The sequence below is a fragment of the Camarhynchus parvulus genome, chromosome Z (genome assembly GCF_901933205.1).
Source record: "Camarhynchus parvulus chromosome Z, STF_HiC, whole genome shotgun sequence".
In the NCBI taxonomy this organism is placed as follows: domain Eukaryota; kingdom Metazoa; phylum Chordata; class Aves; order Passeriformes; family Thraupidae; genus Camarhynchus; species Camarhynchus parvulus.
In genome coordinates this window covers 33,794,807-33,820,439 of record NC_044601.1, presented here as the reverse complement: position 1 = coordinate 33,820,439, position 25,633 = coordinate 33,794,807, and the positions used below count along the sequence as shown (strand labels likewise).

At 37.1% G+C, this 25,633-nt stretch overlaps 1 protein-coding gene across 1 annotated transcript in view; it reads right to left on the bottom strand.

Moving 5' to 3' along the window:
• The window catches only part of SHC3 (SHC adaptor protein 3), a 51,684-nt gene extending 41,851 nt beyond the window's left edge, over positions 1-9,833 (bottom strand). Inside the window, exon 1 of the mRNA XM_030968703.1 lies at positions 8,961-9,833. Coding sequence (XP_030824563.1) covers positions 8,961-9,500 — 540 coding nt within the window. The 5' untranslated portion in view covers positions 9,501-9,833. The remainder of the gene's footprint in view (positions 1-8,960) is intronic.
• Positions 9,834-25,633: the final 15,800 nt, after the last annotated feature.

Sequence of the window (25,633 nt, the reverse complement as noted above, 5' to 3'; positions counted from 1 at the left end):
CTTAGCTAACATGGTCTCCCAGCCATGCCACAGCCTCCTGTCCTTCCCTTCCTTTGGGGCAAGACATACCTCCAGACATATATGCAGGTCTCTGGGGGCACTTGGTGACTGTGCTCTAGCAGGATATGCCAAAGCCCCCAGTCTGTACCTCTGCCCTGTGCTTTCCTGCTATGTGTAGAACAGCAAACCTGGTTGTGGAAGCAGCAATTCTGCATGAAAGAAGCTCTGGCAGCCTTGTTCTGAATGAGGAAAAGGCCCTATATTTAGGCACTATCAGAATCCAGCACCAAAAATGTGTCATAAGCATATGCTGCCATGAAAAACAGAAAGGCTCTCTTCCGTGCTTTCATACTTTTCAGTTGGTAATTTTTATATTGGTAAGTAATCATGTACAGAGCTTTGCAATGAATCAATATATCCCCCAAAGGTTTTTCCTCCTTAAAGAATGCATGTTCCAATCCAGATGGAAAACTCTAGGTAAGGATTGATTGAGTGTAAACGGAAAAGAAAATCTTCTTTGGGGTTCAACTAAAGATAAGCCTCAAACACTCAGTGCAAATTTATCATGACAAAATCCTCCATGAGGCAAGTAAACCAAGAGAGAACCATTCATATTAGTAGAAATGATGATGAATATGACTGTCAGTTGCATTCCCCTTGAAAACAGGCAGTTTGCTTCTACAACAATGGATGAGAACACAGTTCTCCCAAGAATACCTCCAACTCTGGCCAACACCTTCCATTTCCTCTTGTACATTAACTTGTTTCTGTAGCAAAAATAGATTATATGTTTCTATATATTCAGGCTAACAATTCTTAAGTGGCAAATGATAGCCAACACTTTCTATGAATTGTCTCACCCTGTAAAAGCATTCTGGCAGCTTCTCACAATCAACTCAACAGTAAGGACTCAGAATCTCTTAAAAAAGGCATAAGATTCAGCTAGGAAAAGAAGAAGATATTTTATCTTATCTCAAAAAGCAATTTCTTAAGTCAACTCTGAGGTCTCATTTCTTGCTTGAGAGGGGAAAGATATAACCAAGAAACAAATTTCACTTCTGACAATTTTCTCATCTCCATCTTAAATGGGGTTGAAAACAAAACACCTTCAAATAAAATACTTTTTTCTTATTTCTTACTTGAAGGTGGATGAAATAAGATTGCCAACATCATGCCCAAAAATACTTATGCAGTAGAGATGCTAAATGAACAGAGCCTTCACAAGATTTCAGAAAAATCCCATATCGGTAGTTTTGCATGAACAATATTTCTTATGTTCTTATCTTACAGATAAATGTTTTTGCATGCAAAACCTCAGGAATGTTAGAATCAGAAGCTCACACTGGACAGTGATTTATTCTATTATTTTAAATGTAAACACATTCTATATTAAGACTCAATTTTTTGTGTGGGACAAAAACTTCCCTTAGAAAAAGCTACATTTGAAGAAAAAAAACCACAAGGTTTAGTTCCATATTTTTTACATTTAATTTTAAAAATACATAATAACAGTGAATGCAATTATTGCAGTGAGAACCACTTAGAGTACGCACTGCAGTAGCATAGATGAATTGCTTCATTTTCACAGCTGCATACTTTAATTCAGTGAACACTTTCCAGGTTGTTTTGCTGCTGCCTTGAATATCCACTAAGATATTCTTCCCTTTAAAGCGCCATGCAGATTAGTTCCAGTAGCTTATGTTCTGCATCAGAATTCCTTTAACACAAACACACAAAAGCTTCTGCAGCCAAAACAATATGCTTCAATAGCTGGAAATCATAATTAGACATTTGAAACTGTAAATATGGACACTGTAAATATATTTAGCTATTAAAGAACTTGTTCTTCCTCAGTCATTAGAGAGTAAGAGAGTCATTAGCAAGTAGAACTTCTTGATGAGGTGTATCATTAAAGCACAGATTCAGAAGACAAAAGATCTAACAGGTGCTTTTCCAGTATGCTAAACACAAACCCATGTTAAGTATCTGAAATGCATATACTGTTCTGCTTTCTAAACTGTGCATTTGGAGGTGTGATGTAGGAAGGACCTGTCAGTGTTAAAATTGAAAATCCAAAACACGCATGGAGGGAGAGGGAGTACTTTTTTATATGAGTGCCATATGTACCTCTGGTCTTCATCGAAAGAGCTCAGCAATTAAACCAGATCTTTTTTCTGAGTCTTTATCAATATTTAACTCTCCTGTGCTGAAGCTATAGTTCTTTGTCTTCTCAGAAAAAGTGCCCAGAAGATAACCCCCCCGTGCAGGAAACAGAGATAAGGGGAGAAATTTTCAAGGCTGGATTCAAATAATGAAAAAATCTCTGGAAAGTTTCCTTGCAGCATAAAGGCTATGAGGAGGCAGAGCAGCTCTGGGAGGCCTGGGGTACCACCAGGTCCCCAACGGCCCCAAGCAGGCTCACTACAGACCCCTTTTTACCACCACTCCTGAAACTCCCAAGGCCAGGGTCAGCTCAGGATTGGCACCTGCAGCTCCCAGTAGGTGCCTAATACCAAGCAGCCCTGACTTTCCATGTTTTCCATCTTTCCTTTCCTTGGCAGAAGTAAATATATTGTAAGAGAGAGTTCATACAATGTTTCCAGTTACTTAGTGCTTGCTACTTAGCTTTTCCACACAATTAATTTACCAAAAATGTTAGTAGAAGAGTAGCATCTGTGTTCAACATGTGGTCACAAAACGTGGCCCCTACACTCAGCGACAAAGGCAGTGTTTCTGAAACATTCCAACTCTTTGGGAAGTTACAGGTGTTTCTAAAATGTCCTGTGGCTCATGAAAGCAGCTTGTCTATAAAAAACAGACAATCCTGTTTCTTATTATGCTTTTTAATCACTTTTTCACAAGTAAGCAGTGTCAAATGTCAGTCAGGAAAGATGTTGCTGCCCCATGAGACATTCTCTTTCATGTAGAATTCCTAAATTAGTAAGAGCCAAAAATGTAAATAAAAGTATCTTAGTACAACAATATATCCAAAGGATGGAAATGGCGCTGAGCAAGCTTAGACAACATCTTAAGATAAAATCTCTCTCTTTTGGTCATGTCCTTTTTATTTAAGGTATTTGTTCAACTTATGTCTCTAATTTCAGGATTTATTCTGAGGTAAAAAAAAAAAAAAAAAAAAAAAACCCTGTAGCAGTAAATATACCCTGTCAATTTTTTTTAATGGCTTTGACTGCCATTTCTGTCTAATTTCAGACACAGATTTTTTCAGTCTTTGAACTTTTAGCTGTGACTTGGATTGTCTGGTTCAGCCTTTTGAGACTGAAATCTCAGCTGGCCCTATGAAAACTTATTTGAAAACCAAGGTGAATATCTAACTTAATAAATAAACATTCTAGATTATCCTGACTGAATTGTGCCTAATCCCTCCAGAAAAACTAGGGATGACTGGAAATGTGCTTGCACCGAGTCCCATCATTATTCCCATCACAACTCAAACGGACAGGCTCTGCCTCAGACCTGCCTGCAGCTGACAAAGGTAGAGCTGCATTACACTTTGTCATAAACATATAGGCTCAAATGAAATTAGTATTACATGACTATGCAGAATTGCAGAGAAGCAATTCTGAACCCCTCTCCCTCTAGGAAATTAGAAAAAAAAAAAGCTTGCTCAGCGCCATTTCCATTGCCTGGGGGAGTAAATCATCTTGAAAGAGCATAAGTATCTGGGAAGGCTGGTTGTCTCTGACACTACACCAAAACAGATCCAAGCTTTTTCTCATTGTAAACAAGAAAATTTGAAACTGATATTTGTGCATTCACTTGCACTTTCAGCTGTAAAATGAAGCCAGGCTGCAGCACAAGTATAGCTGTTGGGTTAGTGGAGACAAGATTTCTCTTTGGCTAGGGGAGAAAAACACCCTGTCACTGGGACAAACGAATGCCTTGTCTCCAGCAACACAAAAGGGCATGAGTTTTCACTGAAGATCTTTATTCATCTGTGTTTTCTCTTTGTGTCTGTAATGGCAGATATTTACATTGGGCACATGATATTCTTACTGTAAACATTGTTGGAAGACAAATAAAGAAAAAAACAGTCCCATTTCCAAGGAAAAACAGAGAAGGAATTCTGCCTGAATGTAATTTTACCTCCTACTGACCAGCTAAATTCATCTAGGGATTTTAAAACTGTAGGACATACATAACTAGCAGGATGAATAACTAGCAAGAGTATAATTTTTGTTTTAAACAAAAATACTCCATGCAAACAGTCCAAATGTACTGGAGAACAGACATTCATGTTGACAGCTGAATCCTTCAACTCTGAAATCAATACATGCTTTGCTTTCTGCAGAAAGAAAAAAAGAGTGCAAATGTACAGTAATAGTACTTGATTCATGTAATTACAATAATATTATAATTAAAGACTCTATGGTATGATTTCTGCTCGTAGAATCTGATCTAATTTCTGTGAGAAACGCTCTTTTCCTATTATTGGGCTGTAAAACAGACCCACAGTAGTTCAGGCCCATGAAGATCAAAAGAAAGGTTTTCAACAGAGCAACAGGCATCAACATCCTTCTTTCATAGTTCAAGTAACAGTGAAGGAAAATGGAAAGGATATTGACTGTTCTCTCAGGAATATGGTACAATCGGAGGGATTAATTACTTAAACCAGTGCTGTCTTTGTCACTTACTTCTCTCTCCCCTAATCTGCATGCATGCAGCTTTAAAACCCAGTGATAAGCCAGTTTCATTAGTCTTTGTTAGCACTGTTTGTGTACCCGGGTTGAGGGTAGCAGACTCTGAAGTAAAAACTCTGAAGTTTTTCATCCTATTATTACCATATGGTTGAAACACACAATACATTTCTTAAACATGTAAACTTCATTACAAACAGGATGCTCTAGGACTGTGATTTGGGGTTCTTAGTCAGGCTATGCCAAATGCTCAGTGATTAACCAACAGCACCACCTCAATTTGATTGACAAAACTTGAAATTAAGTTAAAAGAAACCCAAACAAACTTGCAAATTTTTTTTTCTATGAAGAAGATAATTTTAGTCAAAAAGAGAAATGAAAAAGCTTTGCTGTAATGTTTTTGGGGGGGGGTTTTAGTGAGAGCAAATCAATTCTGGCTACAACAGAAAGGAAAAAACAAATAAAAAGAGAAACATTTTTCCAAAGAGCCCTGAAGTCTTCTAGGGGAAGGCGACATATGATGCAGTTTCTACTCTGTTAGCTCCATTTAAGGCTGTGCTTTGCAGTGTGGGTTAGTCACTAAAGAGACTCAGCAATTCAGTTCATTCCTGAGCACACGCTTAACTTCCAGCGTCCAAAGGTACCCTCAATTATTTCAATGAGAATGCTCCCGTAAACAGTGCCATGCAGGAATGTTTGCAGAACTGTAGCCTTTACTTGGTGATGTGTTTGAACAGTTTCACAATGATGTCTGTTTTCCACATCAGATATAAACTGCTGTTACTTCCTCACAAAGAATGAAAGTGTTAGAATATTAAAGGAATAACATCATTCAGGATTATACTCTTTGAATACTTTGCTATAATAAGAATAATGTCCTTTATATTGAAATATAATAATAATTTAATGTCCTTTTTATTGAAATATTATTTGCCTGACTTGCAGTGATTATTTTGGATGAAATAGTTCTTCCTTCCTCTCTCTTAGATACTATATTTCTATCTGGTTTTTAACACTAGATTTACTTAGGTCTGTTCTATACTACTGTGTTGGCTTTAAATCTTACTGGCTTTTTCAGATACACTTCATATAGATATATAAAATTATACAGTATTTTTGGTTTATTTGGTTTTGAACTGCTGAACAACAGTATTTTAAACTCATTGACACTTGTTACAAAATCCAGCCACAAGTTACCTGAAAACAAAAATGCATTTGCCTCTTGACTTTTGTGCTCACATTTAAATAAAACAAACTCCAAAATGTCTATAATATTAGCCAGTGATATTCATAAGTAGATATTTCTCATTTGAAACAACAGATTACATTGAAACATTTAACTGTTGTTGCATTACTCAGGTTTTCTAACACTATTTTTATTCTATGCCTTTGTTTTTCTGACAACATGAAGACATATGATCTCTTCCTGTAGTAATCAGTCCCACTATAGGGAAAGCACTGAGCTCTTTAAAGACTTTCAGCACAGCAAACTACTGCTTTTTTTTTTCATTAATTCATTATTTGTTAAACAGTCCAGCAGTAGTATTAAGTATGATATCAGTACCTGACTATTTTATATCCCCAGTATGGTTATGATCATTGTCTAATTCATCACTAAAATTCTTTTTGAGGTTGTTTTTGTGAAACATTTTATGTTATAATATATAAAAATGCAACAGGAAATTCACAGGGAGTAAAAGATTGAGAAAGCACCAGCACTTTTATGGTTGAAAACAATTCCATTGCAGCAGACCATGGAGATCAGAACATAGCTACAGTTCACCACAAACCTGCACCCTTTTTAACCATTGGAGTTACACTGCCTATTTTTAAAATGAGTAATATGTAAAAATGTGGGAACAGCAGTGAAATTTCAGATTTTTCATATATTGCACATAGGAATTTTTTGTCTCTTACTTCAGAAGATTCCAATGTGAGCTATCAAACTGCCCAGTAGTTACAACTAATACTATCCCATGACAAATTTTCTCTTTTAAATGTGGATTAATGAGAAAATCGTAACCCAGTGCACATTTGCCAAAAAAAAAAAAATAAAAGGCTTTGCTGGTTAACAACAAATCTAATTTTTGTCTCATTTAAGAAATGGCATATGGAATTTTCTGAAAGGCATATGGTACTAATTAAACATGGTACGAGTCTCCCAGACAGTCAGTATAGCCATGAGGTATACAAGGAATGCTTCCCCTCAGTATACATTATCTGTGTATTGATTTGATGGTCTGATTGGATAAAAGCCTTGGTAGCAAACAATGTTTAAGGATTTGGGAACTGCACTTCTATTCTTATCCATATGAATGCTGCAGTTGCCAAGGAAAACTGAGATAGTTAATAAGCAGGCAAATTAGGAACTAATCAGGACCAGTTTATTTTCATTCACTCATTCATTAACCACTTATTTTGGTATCTATTTTCAACCTTTGTTTTTACATTTAGAGCACTGTTCTGTGATTCTTATGCCAGAAACCATAAAGTTAAAGTAATCATCCTATTTTTTTAACAGAAAGAAAAAACTAGATTTCATATATTTTAATGACTAATAAACTACTAAGAAACACCTAACAGTAAGTTGTTTGATTGATTTTGAAAATTCTGATATACATAGTGTGTATAAATACACTTTCCTGTACCCAACATCAATTGCACTAATTAATATTCATTCTACTATCTCAGTTAGAAATGGGTAAATTACTAACTGTTAGTCCACTTCTGTATAACTTTAATTCTCTTTTCAATTCAAAGATATCAGCTTCCTCTAGCATATAGTAGGTAAACTGCTGAAAGGATTAAGAAATTGAATGCTGTGTGTGTTCTTTTTCATAATGATCACTTCAGGTAAAACTAACAGCAGCAGTGTATTCACACAGTCATTACTGGGCTTGTACTATCCTATGCAAAATAAAAAGTAAAATGTTTGAGTTGCCTGAGCTAATGTAAAAATGGTAAATGACCTTTTGTTAACCAGAGCATTTCTGTGCAGAAGGACATCAGCACCTCAAGACCACTATGTCTAGCATCAATGTTTTTTTTTTATTGAGACATTTCTTGAAGAGTAACAGAACAGCAGTTTGTGGCTTGAAAGGTAGCACTGACTCCTTTGAAGTCCCACTAAATTTCAGAGTGGTAAAAAAGACAGTACAATTTAAATAGTGCTTTGAATTGGCCAACTTACTCAATCTACCACCACCTGCTAAATCTATTATCACCACTAACACAAAGAAAGGAAAACTGCTTCCCAGTCTCCCAACAGCTAAAAATGCATTCTGCTTTTGATAATAAGACTTGAGAAAAAGCAGTGAGAGTTAAGTAACAAGAGTGTCACTCAGTTTTAAAGCATCCTGAAATAAAGTCACCTGTGAATCTTACACCTAAAATAAGATGACACTAAAAATAGACCTGTAATATTAATAGCCTGCTGCAAAACAGTTTAACACTTAAGATCCAAAAGCCTCTTGGCAAATGAAATATGGCAACTGAAGAATGAATCCTGGACAATAATGTCATTTTTACACTTTCTGCACACTATGCTGAAACGTGTTACCAGACTCTTGCCTAACTACAAAAAGCATTGCACATACACTTATCTTGAAGGCTCTACTTTAACAGGTGGTTTCAAAATATTTTCAAAGCATATAGAAACATTAAGTTTACCCTGTAAACTTAAGATCCTCTGCTCTTGACATGCTGTATCAATGAACTGAAAAGAGCAATAACACTTAAAGTGGCTGAATGCTCATTATGTAAAACAAGCTGCATTTTCCTGCTCTATCCACAACAAATTGTGAAACAGAATAAGAATTGTGCTCCCTGCCTTACTGATCTAAGATTTCAAATATCATTTCACTTTAAAAAAACACTTGCCTTTAGAGGTTTTTAAAACTGAAAAATTCATGCACGATTAACAGCTCTCCTCACATCTAGGAGTCTGTCTTTCCTCCTGTATACTGCACCAGACATATTGAAAGCCTACGTATCCAAGATATATACAGTATGCTAGATAACACTGAAAACCTAAATTCAGAAGAAGGCTAAAAAACCCAGATCAAATCAGCTTTTATCTTAAGAACAAGATTTTTATACAGCTGTAGAACAATATTTGTAGGTTTGCTTTAATGTAACAAATTAACACAGCTTCCCAACCCTTCTTTCCTGCATTTACATTTAATGTATTATGCACCAAAAAAAAATACAAATAGAGATCCTTTCAGCCTGACTATCCTGTCAGCAAAAGCAGCAGAGAATTTTTCATTGATAAAAACAGGGAATGGAAGAAAACAGACCAACCTTCACAATGTACGTCACACCAGGTCCCAGGATCTTCTCACTCGAGTGCAGCCATCCTCGAGAGGATTTATTGACAAAACTGCTAGTTTGATTCCAATCTTCACTTCCCAGGTGCATTTCCTCTGACCGTGCTTTTTTCCCCATACTCATCTTGCTCACGTCCTGCTGAGAACACGAAGTGGCAGAGACAAGGTTACATGTGTTGTCTGAAGCCCCTGCTGCTGAACTAGAAGCACTCGAGCTTCCCTGCAATTTGGAGACAGCAAGCTCCTTTACTGCAGAGGAGAGGTTTTTGATACCCAAAAGGCTGCCCGTGCTAGAGAGTTTCAAGTGGGACACTTTATGGATGAGGGTACACAGGGTGCTGGGTCCATCTTCTTGGTCCTTGCGGAGAACCTCTGGTGAGACCAGGTACGAAGGTGAAGCTGAAGTTGTAGCAACTGCTGAGACCTTGCTGTTCATAGGCAAATTGTGAATAAGATCATCAACAGATGTCACAGAATCATTCCTGAAGCGGTTATACTTGGTACGTTGAAGCATGCCCTTCTATCTGCTTTCCTGCATATGTTCTGGCAAATCTGATGCCAATGCAGGAGATGCCTGTACTAACATAGCAAGCAATTCATAACGGCACAGAGGGTTAACAAGAGTTTAGGGTAAAAAAGAAAAAGAGTATAAGGAAAAATGAAAAACTGTATATTTTTAAGAAATTTCTTTTGGTTCCTTCTTAAGGTTGGGTGAAGTAACAGTTTTCTGTGACTGAGATCTCAGTCCTGCTTAGAGCTGCCAACTCGCTCACAGCAAAAGCATGACTCACACAAATGAGAAGGACCCTTTTCAACAAAAGGCTGTGAACACTGCAAATCACTTCCTGTAGCCAAAAAAAAAGGAGAGAGAAGAAGAAAAAAAAACCACATCCACCCACTTACAGCACACTAGCACCAATCAATTCTCAAATTCCCTTTTCCTATCTTCTCAAACAGATACTTCCTCCCAACCTTTAATTCCTATCCCCTCCCACCACCCTTTTAGTACCAAAGGCAATTACCTTTAAAACTGAATTAATAGCCTTTATGAAACACCACACTTTATTCATCTGTTAAAATGTTCTTCCACCTCACATATTTGTGAATCTATAAAGAAATCACAATTAGACAGCAAATATCTGGATAATATTTGCATACATATAATCTCCCTCTCCTGCCCCTGCAGCAGAACACAGACACCTTAAAGGTTTTCAGAACAGATGAACAGAACTAAAGAATATATACATTTTTCCACAAAAGCAGCCCAACAGTGCCTTTTTGTCAATGCTGTCCCTCACAGAAACTGTTATATTCAAATTTTGACAGAGAAATAAATCCTTCTTCCCTGTTACTTCACAAGAGCATTCTATTTTAATGCAGGAATTATGTAAGTACCTATGTGTGAAGAAAACTATTTTTCTGATGTCCAAAAACAGGCTTAATAGACGTTTTTTTTCTTTCACAACTGATTTTCAGTCCAAAGAAAGACATGAAGAGTGTCTTCAATTCACTGGAATGTTTGGTTCAATTCTGAAAAACTGAAAAAACCCTGAAAGAATATTAAAAAGTCCAGGTAGCAGCAAACTGACACCCTGCAGTGAGAAAAAAAAGAAAAGCCTTTATTAAGAATGAATGTCAGTCACAAACACTTGATCTGGAGAAGCAGCAAAACATGAAGAAAACAGGTATTTCATTCCTCCTGCAATTTCTTTAGCAGTCCAAATGTGTACAGCATTGTGATATACAATGCCCATCACAAGTCATATGGCTTTTTCCTATAAATCAATCTGCTTTGCGAAAAACATTTTTTGGATGTAGGACAACACACTGCATTATAAACAAATTCAGACCAGAGAAGCTGCATAGTGCAAATTTTTAAAATAAATTACTAACTGCAGCACAACTTAAAGGAAAAAAGCCTATGGAATTCCTTCCTTCTCCCCCGACTAAAGGCTGCAGTATACAAACTGCAAACACAGTGGAACAGTCAGCTTAAATACAGGTATTTAATTAGTATATTCATGACAAACTGAATTAAGTCAGCACCTCTTATCCCAGCAGTGATGAATGGCAATGTCCTAGTCAATGTAAAGCAGTTTTCAACTGATCTGCAGAAGAGCCTTTCATCACCACGCTGCAAACCTGCTACAGCATCCTCACAGCATTCATTCCTCTCGTCATCCTCCTAGCACAGCAACAGCAAATATACACACCATAGCCTATTTTTACGTGTCTCTACTGCCCAGAAAACCCTACTGCTCCCGAACGGCTCTCTTCATTAGAAGCGGCCAGCAGGACTGCAAAATGTGAATGAGATGCTGCGCAAGTGAATGAAAGGGTTGGCTAGCATCCCCACATTTCTGTGAATGAAGCGAGGCCTTGCAGCCTCTGCCAGGCAATCCCTTGGGTGCTCACCAGCCCAGCCAATACCAGCCGGCTTTGATGACTCATTCAGCAAAGCCTTGCTAAATAGTGGAAGATCCCATTTTCAGCACAGGCGGCACCTTTTTTGCTGCAACACCAGAAAATGAAGCCGGTGTGTCAGCAGACGGGAGTGGGTCGTGAAGCCCCTGCAGAAGACAGGGTGTTGCCAGAGAAATGCCTGGGGTGTCCACAGAAGTAGCAGGTGAGGAAAACACTGGAGTCGGATCTCCGTTCCTCCCCGACTGTGTTCATTCAGCCAATTCATTTACATCCAGCATAGAAACATGAATGTGCACATTTCGTTTGATATTCGATTGCTCTCTGTGCACCCGCAGATTCACAGATTTTACAGGTTTGTCTTCAGAGACCTCTGACAAAAACAAAACAAAACAAACAAACAAAAAACCTCACAACAAACAAACAAACAGACCCCAAACAAAAACCCACCCAATCAACAACCCCCTCATAAAAATAACCACAAAAACAAACCCAAAGCTCTCCTTGAAAAAAAATTGCATATACTTATTTCTCCCTTATTTACCCTGTTAGCACAGTAGATATTTAAAAGCAGTATGATCATCACTCCAGGGAATGGTAGGTAAAGGAAAAGTGAGAGGATGAAAGCTTCCCAGAACACCAGCAAAAGGTCTAATTTTGAAACTTTCACTGGACAGAGAAATGCTTGCAAGGCATCCATTGGATGCAGAGCTCTACTGCAAATCTGACATTAGACACTGCAGAGGAGTAGAAGCCACTGAGTTACCCAGTGCTTGAAATCCAGTGCCTATTTCAGTGTCTAATCAGGAAACTGTCTCCCTTACAAATCCAGTCCTAGGGTAGGAGAACTGAACATTTCAAAACCTTGCCTTTTATAGTTCCAGAGACTAGAAACAGTACATAATTTTGCCCTGCAGGCACAGGTTCAAATCCAACTCCAGGAAATAATGAATGAAATTAGGAGACTGTCTAATAGGCATAAACTGCAATATAAATTAGGATCTAGCTCATTCTAGCTATTGCCAGAGCATTTATAATGTCTTCTGCATCTCCAGCACTGTGTCTGGAGTTTGTACACTGACTTTACCGTGCCTGCCTTAAACAAGCTTGTTGCTGCTATTATCTTGTAAGACAGCAAGACATTCAGAGCACTATTTTTTTCTTACTTCTATTTAGCAACTTGTGCTAAGTCAGCACGTTGAATTTCAACCAGGTTGAAAATGAGCCTTTTTATTTTCTTTTTTCTTTTTGCAGGCCTGTGAGCCAGACACTACAACATGATTAATAAATGGCCATGGAACAATTACTCCTTTGTCGACCCAGTAATAAAATGGCAGGTGGAAATTCAATGTCAGTAAATGAAAAATTATGTGTAACCCTAGAAATACATACACAGTGAGGGAGTGTACACTGCCTCTGACAAAATACAGCATTTCTTACAAACTACTGGTAATTTTGGCTTTTAGACCCTTCTTGCTTTTTTGATCTTTTTTCCTGATATTTTTTTCAGCTTTAATTCAGTTCTTGTTTCATGTCCTTTACTTCTGCCAAGTGGCTCTTAGGGGCTTATTCTTGGCTGCCACCTTTTTACTTCTATGTCCAAGCTACCTCTGCAGCCTGTATTTCAGAACGTACTAATTTTTATTAACCATAAAGGTTAAGAAAAGAAATTATGCTGGGGGCATGATTAGAGAAAGTACATTTTGCTGAGATTTAAAAGGCTTTAAATTGCTGCAAATGTAGGAGACATTGCCAATACACAAGCCAAACCAGGTAGGATGATGTGACCACCATAAAGAGGAACCACAGGAAATATCACCTCTATGTTCCCCAACCTATAGTAAAAAACTTCACAGAATGCAAAGATTTGACTTTCAGTGATCATATTCAGAGAAATATTCAGAGAAATATTAAACATATAATCAGAGATGGCAAAAATACCTCATTCCAGTAACACACTGTGGTCAAGTACGCACTCTACAACAAATAAGTGCTAGAAACTGTTGAAATTCTGCTGAAATATTTGCATTTTCAGAGTTGTTGCCTGGTAGCAGTAAAATTGCTTGCAGGCTAAACTGAATTTAGGACAAATGAGAAAGACCTTAACTTTGGACCAAAAAACCTTCCAAGTGAAATTTGGGTTAGCTAAGTTATAAGAAACACTGAGTGTCAGACAAGCATAAATATAGATGTTGCTAAGAGTTTTAATACTTCACAAAATATAGCCATAGAGCATCATAGTTAACATTCCTCCTTATGACAATTAGGAGGAGTCCTAAACAATTACTGTTGGTGTGATGTAACATTAAGCCATCAGCAAACAGGATGCTATTCCTTACATTGAAATATGATGGACACAAGTGTTAATGATCTGCTTGAGTAAATGTTCTTGGTGAATCTTCAATATCAACAAATGCAATTCCTCAAATAAAAATATAGCATTTCTATAACACAAAGATTTCTAATATCCTGTGGGGACATTTCTTCTCTTGATAATTAAGAAAATATCAGCATTCTTTGCACAACACAAGATAGACTTATATCAGAAATCTCTTACCCATGTATTTATTAATCAGCCTCATTCAGCTTTCTTTATATGAGACAAGCTTAGATGATGTAGTTAAAAGAAAAGCAAGATAACATCAGGATAAGCTAAAAGGCATTATGATCTAACCTTCTTAAGAATTAAGAATTTTAATTTTAAAAACTATATTGCTAAATAATTCTGTATGTTCTGTTTGTACATACTTAACATATCATATTCTGTATTCCTCTGTTTCTCTAATCTACCTGCACACAGAGCTGAGTTACATCCTACTGTGATTTCAAGGGGGGCAAGAATTATTGAAAGGCACTGTACTTCCTGTTCAGTGGCAGGACTATATACTTCTACTTCAAAACAATTTTCAGGAATCAAAGCATAGACTGGGCTCACATCGCTTAGGTTTCTTTTCCATAATGAGTTCAACCTCAGCTTACTGTCCTATGCAAAAAAACCTGAAGGCATGTAGGTAAAGGGTGCCATCTTCCCATTACAGAAAAAAAAACCAACCAACCAAGCCAAAATCAAGGAACACCCCCTTCCCAAAAAAAAAACCCAACCTGAAACCAAAACTATTCTAACAAATTCTAGTTAATTTATTAAAAAAAACCCAAAAAACCAAAAAACTATAAATTGTCCCCATCTCCCTTTCATCCTCACTCCTGCTCTTTCACTGGATCAGAGTTTTGCTGTTTCCGTGGCAACATTATTGCTAAGGGTGGGCTGCACCAGGAAATAGGAGCATTATCTGGTTTTGCAAATTATTTCTCTGGAAAATCATACTGTTGAAAATATTACTATTCAAGATCAGTGATTATTAATCATTAATGATCAACTTCCAACTAAAATTACATCAGTGAAGTATAAAATCAAGGTCTCAAATGTGCCTACAAATTTTTGAGCAGATGCTTATATTTTGAGCCAGAAGCAGACCCTAAACAATGTTCAGGAGGCTGTTTTTTCTGTTAGTTGGAAATACTGAAACAATTTTATTGTAAGACATGTTCACCCATTGAAATATGACATTAAATATTTGGAAGAAAACGGAACTTGCAATTCCTTCTGCTCCATTTGTAGTGCCTGAGCTGACTCTTAAAAGTCAACACGCTACAAAAGCTCACAGAAAAGACAGATCTGAGATAATACCCAAATCTGAACAGGACACTGAGCTTTTGTGAGAAAGGATCAGACAGTGATATGTATTAAAATCTACAAACACTAAATCAACCCTTACAAATCCCCCAATTTTAATTATTTCTTTTCTTTCAGCCAGACACTGAAACTAGATAATTAGCAGCAGTGTAACAGAATTGAATATCCTAAAAACCAAAAACAATCTAAAGCTCTGCCATGTCTGTTTGGCTGCCTGCACCTTCTGCAAACCTTTGTATATAACAAGTCTTTTCCAACCTAAATGATCCTGTTTCTATGTTTTTTTTCTCTTTCTCCCTGTCCCAAACTTCCATCTTCTGCACCAGGCACCTCACTCCAGCTGGAGCCTCATCCTAGAGAGAGTCTCTGTCCTAAGAAATACATCGCAGTCACATTTTCTTTTTTGTCCACAAACTGTGGCATGGTGTACAAAATGTACTGCATTGTGAGTAATGTCATGAGAGGCCCATAACATGGTTCCATGATCCATTCATACGGATGGAAATGATGCTTCCTCTGGGCATACAGGCATTAATGTCCATGTATCTCCAAGTGTTTCTATCTTAAAGAATCAGAAAAACCTGTGATTTGGAGGAGAAAGCAAATAACAACCTAGCTCACTGACAAATTATGCAACAACGTTTTTTGCTTTCTTCTTCATATTGAAAGCTAGTTATTTACTTATTTGTTAACCTAGCACCTTTTTGGTTCATTCATGAATGAACCATCAATACATTCATGAAATGTATTTAATCATTCAATAATTTTCTTTTCTACATTGTAACAAGGTGTCTGTTTTTTAAGTTTTGATAGGTTTTTTGAGTATTTTATTTTTATATTTTTCATATCTTATTTTCCTAGAAGTGGTTTGCAAAGCTGATTTTTAAAACCTCCTGTATATGAAATCTGACTTCACAAATTTCCTATTGATTCCAAGAGGAGTCAAATTTCATTTCAAATTAATGAAATTCTCCATTTCCAAATCCAAATGGAAGTCTGGGAATTTTAATTGTGTCTGACTTTTTGTACGAGACTTCTTAGGCTGTTTGCCACTCATAAAGCATGTTTACTTTTATGAAAATGCAAATTATGGCTTTATTTATATTGCGCTTTTAAAAAACATGAAAAAATTATTTATTACTTATACAGTATATATATAAATATGTTCCTTACCACCATAAGAAAATTATGCTCTAGTATCTACTCATTTGTTAGGATAGCTAAATACTGGCAAGAAGAGCAGCAATGAAAAGGATATGTGAAAAAAGGCATAGCGCACTTTGTTGTAACTCTTGGCATCAGGAAGGGCTAACTATACCTCATCTGAGCAGACAGCAGTCTATTAAAAAACACAGACTTTCCCAAACACATTAGTTTCCCCTCCCCTAATTAAAAGGTTATCATCAAAACTGTAAGAACCAAACACCAACAGAGAGTATAAATTACCATCTTTGTCTTAGGTCACACATCAAACCAAAATTCTGGCAGCATGTGTAGAAATCTAGGGACAGCAGAGCTGCTCAGACTGCATCACCTTTGCCACACTGCCACAAAGTGCATGCTGTGTTTGGCACCTGGCTGAAGAATAACACAGAAAAAACTGTTGGGGAGTTTCGGGGGTTACTTTCAGCTAGATCAGTTCTAGACTCCAAATCACTTCAGTGGATGAACAGTGAAGAGGGGGAGGAAATGAATTGCACAGGGCAGGACAAGCGCCTAATACCCACTCGCATCCACTTCACCCTGAAACAGTACCCATTAACTTGTGTCATCAAATGATACAGATGCTCTTGGCAAACATGGAGCTACACGCAGAGCTGCTATTGATCAGCTTCAGTACTAAAAAATTCTGGCAGTTCTGCAGTAGTGGATAACAGCACCAGTGGAGGGTTATTCACAGCAGCACTCACAGCACTCATTCCCAGTGAATTAAAAAGAAGGACTACTTCTGCATATCATAGATGATATAAATCACCATACCTGTTTATGCCCATGCCACTTGTTATCTGACCTGAAGTAATGGTTCACTTCTTTCTGGGCACAGTCAAATGGAAGAGGCATCTGCTGACAAGTGTATATGTGCAGGTATGCATGCCCACATGCCTGCATGTATTAAGGATGCATTCTTTTCTTAGTCGGGGTGCTTTTCTTCCTTGCATTTGAGTTGGCCTACCTTAGATACAACAATACATATGGAAAGCAGGATGGCAAATCGGTGAAAGACATGATAATGAGGGAGGGCTGGATGGAGGGATTTAAACATCTGCTTAAATGTTTATTTAAATGGATTGAAGTTTACAAATTACATTGCTAGTAATGTAAGGAAAGGCACAAAGTGAAATGGTTGCAGATGTGAAGACTGAGAAATTCTGTTTTAAGCTCCATGAACTGAAACAGAGCAGTAGGGAGGCAAGCACCCTGAACTCTAAAAGGGTCTCCAAGATTAAAAGATGTTTAGAATGGCAGAGAAATGGAGATAAACATGTGTTTAGCACCCTACTGTCATATACAGCAGCCATTTCTTTGTATATTTCTTTGTTGTAGCAAAAGTATATTTTTGTTGTAGCAAAAGTAACTTCCTCTAGGTACCCTCAGAAAATGTGTTTTGTTTGCTCAAGCAGGGCAAGCCCCTGACAAGCTTCAGTACAATTAAGGCTGAGGTGGTATGAAAATTGTTGGTATTCCGAGGGTCAGCAGTTCTCCTAAGGACTTTGGGCATACGCACTAAGACCACATTCCAGTAACAGCAAAGACATGTAGCAAGGACGTACAGCAGAAAGGCTGGAGCAAAAACATGGTAAGTGCTTGCACAGACAAGCAGAAACCAAAGCCACTGGCCAAACAAGAAGTAATTGATGGGTATGCAGGTCAGAGGAGATATTGGAATGGGGAAAAATAGTCAGCTATGAGGGTCTGTGGAGAAATTTTACATCAACAGCCCAATCTCAGAACTGCCCAGTGCCCACTTTGAATTGGGTTCCAATGAAGCCCTGGTGCCAGGATGAAGAGGTAGAGGAGAAATACCACTGGCAGAGACAAACACAGCTCACAGCTCCAGAACAGAGAGAGGAAAAAGGGATGCTGAAGCCACAGGCAGCCTCAGGTCTGCTATAACAGTAAGTAAAGCAGAAGGAAAAATCCTACCAAGTGCATTGAAAACAGCCTTACTACCCAGTGGCAACAGTAGTGCTATTGTCTCCAGTTAGTTCAAGCTTAAGCAGCAGCACATCTGAGACTGACTGCACTCTGTCATTACAGTCAATGTTAGCATTGCATACTTGTTGATTGTCTGCTGTTATTATTCACTTTGACTAGCATATGGAAGAGTAAGGATCCATACTGTTATGAAATTGTCATGTGCCACTGAAGCAACATGTTACACGTCTATTCTAACAGTTATTAATGATCACAATGAACTGCAATTATCCTTAAACTAAGGGTTTATTTTGAAAACTAGCATCACTTTATCTGTCTAGGACTACCAAGACAGTGTCTTAGCAATGCTTTGTCCTACTAAAGCTGGTCCTCTAACCAAGTGCAAGAAACTTTACCAGTAAAAACACAGCTTTGCATCCAATAGTGTGCAAATACTAAGCCTGCTTTTGAACAGCACCTTACCAACATATGCTTGATTGGAATATCTAAACCAGAAGAAATCTGTTGTTTAGCTACAAGCATGAGGACTTCATGAAGCAAAAAAATCTTTAAGTGCAATTAAATTGAAAAGTCAACAATTAAGGCAAAAGTAAATCTGCTACATAAAATTTTATACCAGAATACATATGTATTCTGTAGTGGAATACATATACAGACCACCACGATGAGAGTCAAATGACAGAACAGGAGGATATTGTGAGGTTTCAATATAGTGATGCAAAAATGGTAATGTTCCTGGACTGATACTCTTTCTTACCTTGCCAATACCATTTAAATTTTGTTTTTACCTTTTTTTGGCCAAAACAATAGTTGGGCTTTTTAAGAAAAAGCAAAAGAATATTCTGCTAAAAAAACACTTCCTATATACACAAAAAAGCATAATCTCTATTTAATTGCTTTATACTACATCTTCCTAACCCTTTCAAGTATGCAGATGGAAATGTGCACACACAACCATTCCACACAAGCTTTCAGTCACACAAAACTAACACCTGCCCTCTGCTGTCCAAGATGCAAACAAAGCTGGAAGGAGCTCTTCCTTTCTACAGAGCACATTAATTCTCTCTAGAGCATTAGCATCAACAGCTAGCTACACAACCTCCCAGCAAATCACACTCACAAATGGAATAAGGACAATGAAAAACTTAAAAGTTTCTGCAAGGTCACCTATGCTGGTTTTGGCTGGGGTAGAGTTCATTTTCACCTCAATGCCTAGTATGGGGCTGTGTTTTGACTTGTGTTGAACACAGGGTTGATAATGGAGAGATGTTTTTGTTACTGCTGAGCAGGGCTCACACAGAGCCAAGGCCTTTTCTGCTTTTCCTATATCCATGCTGCTGAGGAGACTGGGGAGGCATGTGGGGCTGGGAGGAGACACAGCCAGGACAGGTGACCAAAGGGATATTCCAGACCATGTGGCATCATGCTCAGGATATAAAGTGGAACAGAAGGGAAAAGGGGGTGATGCTTGGAGTGATGGTGTCTGTCTTCCCAAGTAACCATTAAATTTAATGAGGCCCTGCTCTTCTGGAGATGGCTGAACACCTGCCTGCCCATGGGAAGCATTGAATTAATTGCTTGTTTTGCTTTGCTTGTGTGCACAGTTTTTGCCTTCCCTATTTAACAGTCTTTATCCCAATCCACAAGTTTCCTACCTTTTGCCTTACCAGTTCTCCCTGATCCCACTTCTAGGGGAGCAAGTAAGCAGCTGTGTAGTGCTTGGTAGCTGGCTGGGGCTAAACCACAACATCGTGTTACAGCAGCAAGAAGTGAGTGTGGTATCTCATCAAAAAGTAAGATCACAATTTAAAAGGGCAGAAATGTCCTGCCTGTCTCATCTGTTCAGAAGCACATAGTAATGATCAGCAACCCAATTCCTATTGCTGGTTCAGCTTTTTGTACTCATGAAAGAAAGCAGTATATAAAATTTCATCAGTTGATAAACCATCTTGGTTCACGTTTGGGGTGGTTCTTTGCAGCAGAAATTATCTCTCCATCACTTAAGGAAAAGAAGGGATATCTATTGCCAGGAAAGGTGATGCACATGAAATATCAGCAGTGTAGGGAGGATCATATGGCTGGTCTTTCTGTAATTATGCCTAAAAAAACATCTTGTAGTCAGAAAACTGCAAATAGATCAAAAGGATGACTGAAAAACCTCTCAGGTAAATTCCTGAAGCATAGATAATCAAAAATAAAGAGGCTGTTTCAGGTTTTCCCTTTTATAATTAAATTTTTATTTCAAGATTAAAAAAACTTGAAACTTCTCAGTACCACAGATGCCATTAATCCTATTGATAAATAAGCACTGGGTTAAACCAGCAGAATATTCATCTGGCATCACTAGAGATGTAACTGAACTTCACCAAATGAAAATACTTTTTAATAGCTGTTAAGTATTTTCATTTGGGAAAGATATTGATATTCTAAACTATCATTAATTTGTTCACTTTGAATAGAACTTCGGCCAAAGAATATTACAATTAATTCCTAGCATAAAAAACATCTACCATAAAAGCCTCCTTTACGTATACACCATGACTAAGAGATTCATGACCCTTTAGCCTCTTTTCCATTCCTTGGTAACCTCTGCAGCTGCTCAGTATCCTCTATCATTGTTACATTGACAGCCAATGGAACCACTGACCAAATTCAGCCAAAAACTACAAAGAAGGGGAGGTTTGGAAGATGTTAAGTAACAATGCACTCATGGGATAAGCAGGAAGAGGAAAAGGTAAAATTATACTGATGTCTCCAGAGAGGGAGGCATCATAGTATTAGCCTGTATTTCTTAAAGGCTAATATTTTTAATAAACGTGCTTTACATATTATCTGAGGTATTACCAGTATCACAAAACTTCACAGATAAATGTCAAAACACTGGCAGTATAACCCACATGGTTAGCAGGAGTTGTTTTGCTGTCATTTAACTGGAGGAAAAAGATTTTGTATATGCCACACAGCAGTGTTTACATTTGTGATTAAGAATCATAAACTCATTAACGATTTTCTAATAAAAGTTTGAAATTTTACACATTTTCCTTTCTCCAAAATCCCAAGATTGTTCATAACACCCTTAATCTACCTCACAAAGTATGTGAAGCTGCCTGTCACCCATATCTTCATGCAGTTTGGGATAAACCTATGACAAATTCTTAAAAGAGGCACTTGAGAGTACCTCGGCGCATCACCATACTTCAGCACACTTGCTTTTATTATGGTTATCTCATCTAGTAACTCTCAAGCTAACACTCAAAAATTTTCATCTGAGTTTGCCAAGTTCCACATACAAAAGCAATTAGCATGAGTTCAGTTAATCCTTCAGATATTCATCCCACCATGATCATGATTATTGTTCCTAGACAGAATAAACATCACATGATTTCTCACTAGTTAGGCAAACCTCAACCACTGATCCAGATGTTCAGCTGCACATTCATTTCAATAGAACTAAATATGATACTGCGCAATTTGCAGTTTACCAACTGGCTTGAAGTAAGCTTAACAGTTAACAATTCCTAGAACAAAAGGTAAAAAGGAGCTGCTGTTAGTGTCTCCTCTATTCTTTTGTTTAACACAAGGAACATGTCTTCTGTGAGTGAATTCTTCATTAAACTAGTCAGTTACTTTCAAGGAAAATAGCTGGTGTTTATTAAAACTTCAGAGAGGCTGTCACAACTCTGGGCGAATTACTGCTATAACCAGTCACCCAATTGCTTACTGTTTGTAAGCAAAAGCACAAAAGAAAACCACTGCACATTACTCGTTTGAGTCTGCCCCTAGCATGGGGAAATAAGGTCAGTATTAGGTATAGTCTTTCTGGGTAATTCTTAAGGCTTAAATCAATCATTAGTAGCTACCAGTGCTCGGCATACTCCTACATTATGCAGTCTGATGATGCAGACAGATTTGCTCCCACCTGCTGTGATTCATGCAGTCCAGTCAGATAATACAGTAGCATTATTCAACAAGCTGCAGCAAGGTGGTCTAATATTGGCCTTTCTGGAATTGCCTTCTAAAATACAGCCACATCATATTTTTAGCATTAAAAAAAGTCACAGGAAAAATAATCTTACTGTTTCTTTGGTGATCTTCTTGCACTCAAAGCAAGGAGACAAGTATGTTTATAGATTTAATTTTATATATATATATATACACATATGCACACATATGCTTTTCTCCCTTTCTCTGTCTCTAGCTAGTATAAAGAAGTTACAGTTTATTTGCAAGGCTGTTTCTCCTTTTAGTGTACATAGCTATACTGACTCCTACTATGCCTGTAGTTTTGCTTTAATTTGAACATATTTGGTAAAGATTAAGCAGCAAATGCTGCAGGTATCTTATGTAATTCATTTTTTCCTCATCACCATGCGATACTGCATGAAGGGAAACCATGCACATATTTTGGCTTATTAATTAATGTTACTTCCCCCAATTCTCTCCTGAAAATATACTTCCATTGCAGAATGCCTGTGTCAATATTTAGAACATATCACACACTTCAAACTACCTCTTGAAATTAGCAAGAATATTAAACCAACTTTAATTTAATTAAAGACAATGTTAGATTAAAAAATATGCAGCAGTTAGGGATGCCAATTTTTTGCCTCTTAATTTGGAGTCACATCACTTCAAAATCAACATTTGATTCCATGAGACATTCAAGTGTACTTGACATGGAGATTGGTTCTGGTGTTTGTATGGTTAATCTGCTGAGTCGTGACTACTTGTAACTGTCAAATTCTCTCCAAGGATAAATAATTAAAGCTTCTGGAAGAATAAGCACACAGGAAGCAGTGGAGATTGGATATACGTAGGTGTTGAGGGCATTAATTTTTATCCAATCGCTGAATAAAAAGCACATTATTCATGCAACCTTGTTCATTCACTGCTACGTGACCTGCACCACAATAGAAGACTGCAGCATCCAGTGCTGAATTCAAGGCATTCAAGGCAATGAGGAAAGGACTCCAACAGTACCAGCACAGAAGAGCAAAATGCTACACTGTAGGTGTAGCATGCAGCCTTTGGTTAATGCTTTGGCTCTTATGACTAATGCTAGAGTGACACAAAAATACTTTTTCTCATAGAATATTTTCCTTTTGATGCAGTAAAAGTAGCAAATATTAGCCTTAAGGTAGAAGGACCTTTTTGGTTTCTTTTCAGCATGTATCTCCCACATGTCAATGACAACTACCAGATAAAAAATCCAAACTCACAGCAGCCAACAAACAAAATAATTCATTAATTGGTGAAGCAAAACAAATGCAATGCCTTGTAGTATCTGTGGTACAAAACTTTTGACACAAAGTATCTCAATAAAGTGAGTACTGGAAGGTGTAAAATCTACAAAGCAATTTTAGCTGTGAAGCTCAAAAAAGCCTGTTATAAGTTCCTGAAGGTTTTTAAAGCACAAGAACAACTCCTTGTTCCAAAATAGATTCCTCCACCTTCGCATTGCTATTCCTGTACCATGTTAACTCACTACAAATTCTATCTTTGGCTTGATGCCTCATATGCCTGTTAAATAACTACTTTTACATGTAATTGTTTATTTCCTTGAATATTTGTATACCACATACAAAGGTGAAACTCAAACAAGATTCTAGTGAAAAAAAACAACCCATAAATGCTAAAAATTCAAGTATCTATAAACATTCATTAAGGTCCACGGTTACTGGAAAGCAAGGCACCTGCTAGAAGTGTTCATATCATCTCCCACAACTACCTACTCACTCTGGCATTTTTAAATACCAGATCAGTTACATCATTCTTAGTAGCAGATGTAACAGCTTCAAATCTTATATCCAAGCATAGGCACAAAAGATTTTAACTCTCATTTATAATGAAAAATAATGGTCTTTTAGAAAGGTTTGAAAGCTGCAGAATTCCCTAATGACAAATTTGGGTGTTTGAAATGTTATCAGAATAAAAACTCATTTTATTTTTACACAAAAACAGAACTCTCCACAGATTTCAACCATACAGGAATGAGGGAAATTAATTAGTTTCTTATCACAAACCAGAAAAGAAACTGAAAAATAACCAAAAGTGATTTAAAAACTAAAACCCCTGTAATTTAAATATATAAATAATGTAATTTAAAAAATATATATATTTTATATACAAAATTCTACAGAAAAAAATCTGCAGAGAAAAATGGATGCATGTGAGAAAAAGAGTTAAGGTCCTCCCAGTATGAAAAGAGAAAATTGTATCTAGGCAGTCAAGAAGAAGAAAATAAAAACAGATATCTGTACATATATATTAATGGTTGTAATAGGACAAATTTAATTTAGAAATAATTGGTAAATTTGAAAATAGCAAAGTCCTCAAGAAAACACATTAAGCAATTTGTTGAAAAACACCAAGTGTTTTATCCTACTTTCAGACTTAGAGAGGCTGGATAAGCTCTCAGAGTTGAGAATAGTCTTTTCAAAAGCACTGCTATCAGACACACTCAGGAAACAGCATGGAAGTTTGGATAGCAGGTCACTCCTCCTCTCCTCCACCTTTATTAAAGCTAAGGAGGGCACTGGAGAGCACATAAAGTAGGAAATTGAAAATGGCAAAGATTGTCCTTTGTGCTCTTCATTGGTCACCCTCTTCACTGAAACTCTAGTACAAAAATATATTGCTACAGGACAGGACAGGACAACATGAGATGTAATTAATCAAAAGAACATAAAATTGTCCTGTGTCCCAATGATGTAGTACGAATGGTTACCATTGTTGTAAAACATTTGCCTTACATTTTGAAGGAAATTAATCAACATTGCAATAAATCATATTATATAATTAAACACTATTAATGCTGGGAACCAAGATTACTGAGCTCCTAGGTAACGTCACATTTGTATGATGTTAAGGACTGTGCGACATTACTCAGGAGAAAATAGCTTTCCTAATGTCAATAAAGAATGTAATATAATCTCCCTCTGCTGTTTCAAAATTGAAAAATGATTAACTGAATAGAAGAGTAACATAGGACTAATTCTCCATTTATCATGGCCAGGTCATAAAATGCTGGTCATATCCATGATAGGTTCATTTCAGGGCTTAGCTCAGGAAAGGTTAGTTACTTGGGAAAAGGGCATTGCTGATCCTGCTGTGAGACAGATTTTTTACTGCATATTTTATGGAAAAGAGAATATTCTCTCAACGTTCATGGCATAGATTTAAAAAAAAAGAAAGATAAATATTTCAATTTTTAAAATCTGGCTAAGATCATATGGCTTTTATAATTCACTATTGTCATTTGTAGTATTTGTGAAAATTCAGGTCCTAGATCTCAAGAGGTAGACCAACATAAGCTTTTTCTGGGCAACAAATAAAGGTGATGAATGAAATCTATGAATGTTTGCTTGTAAAGTTCA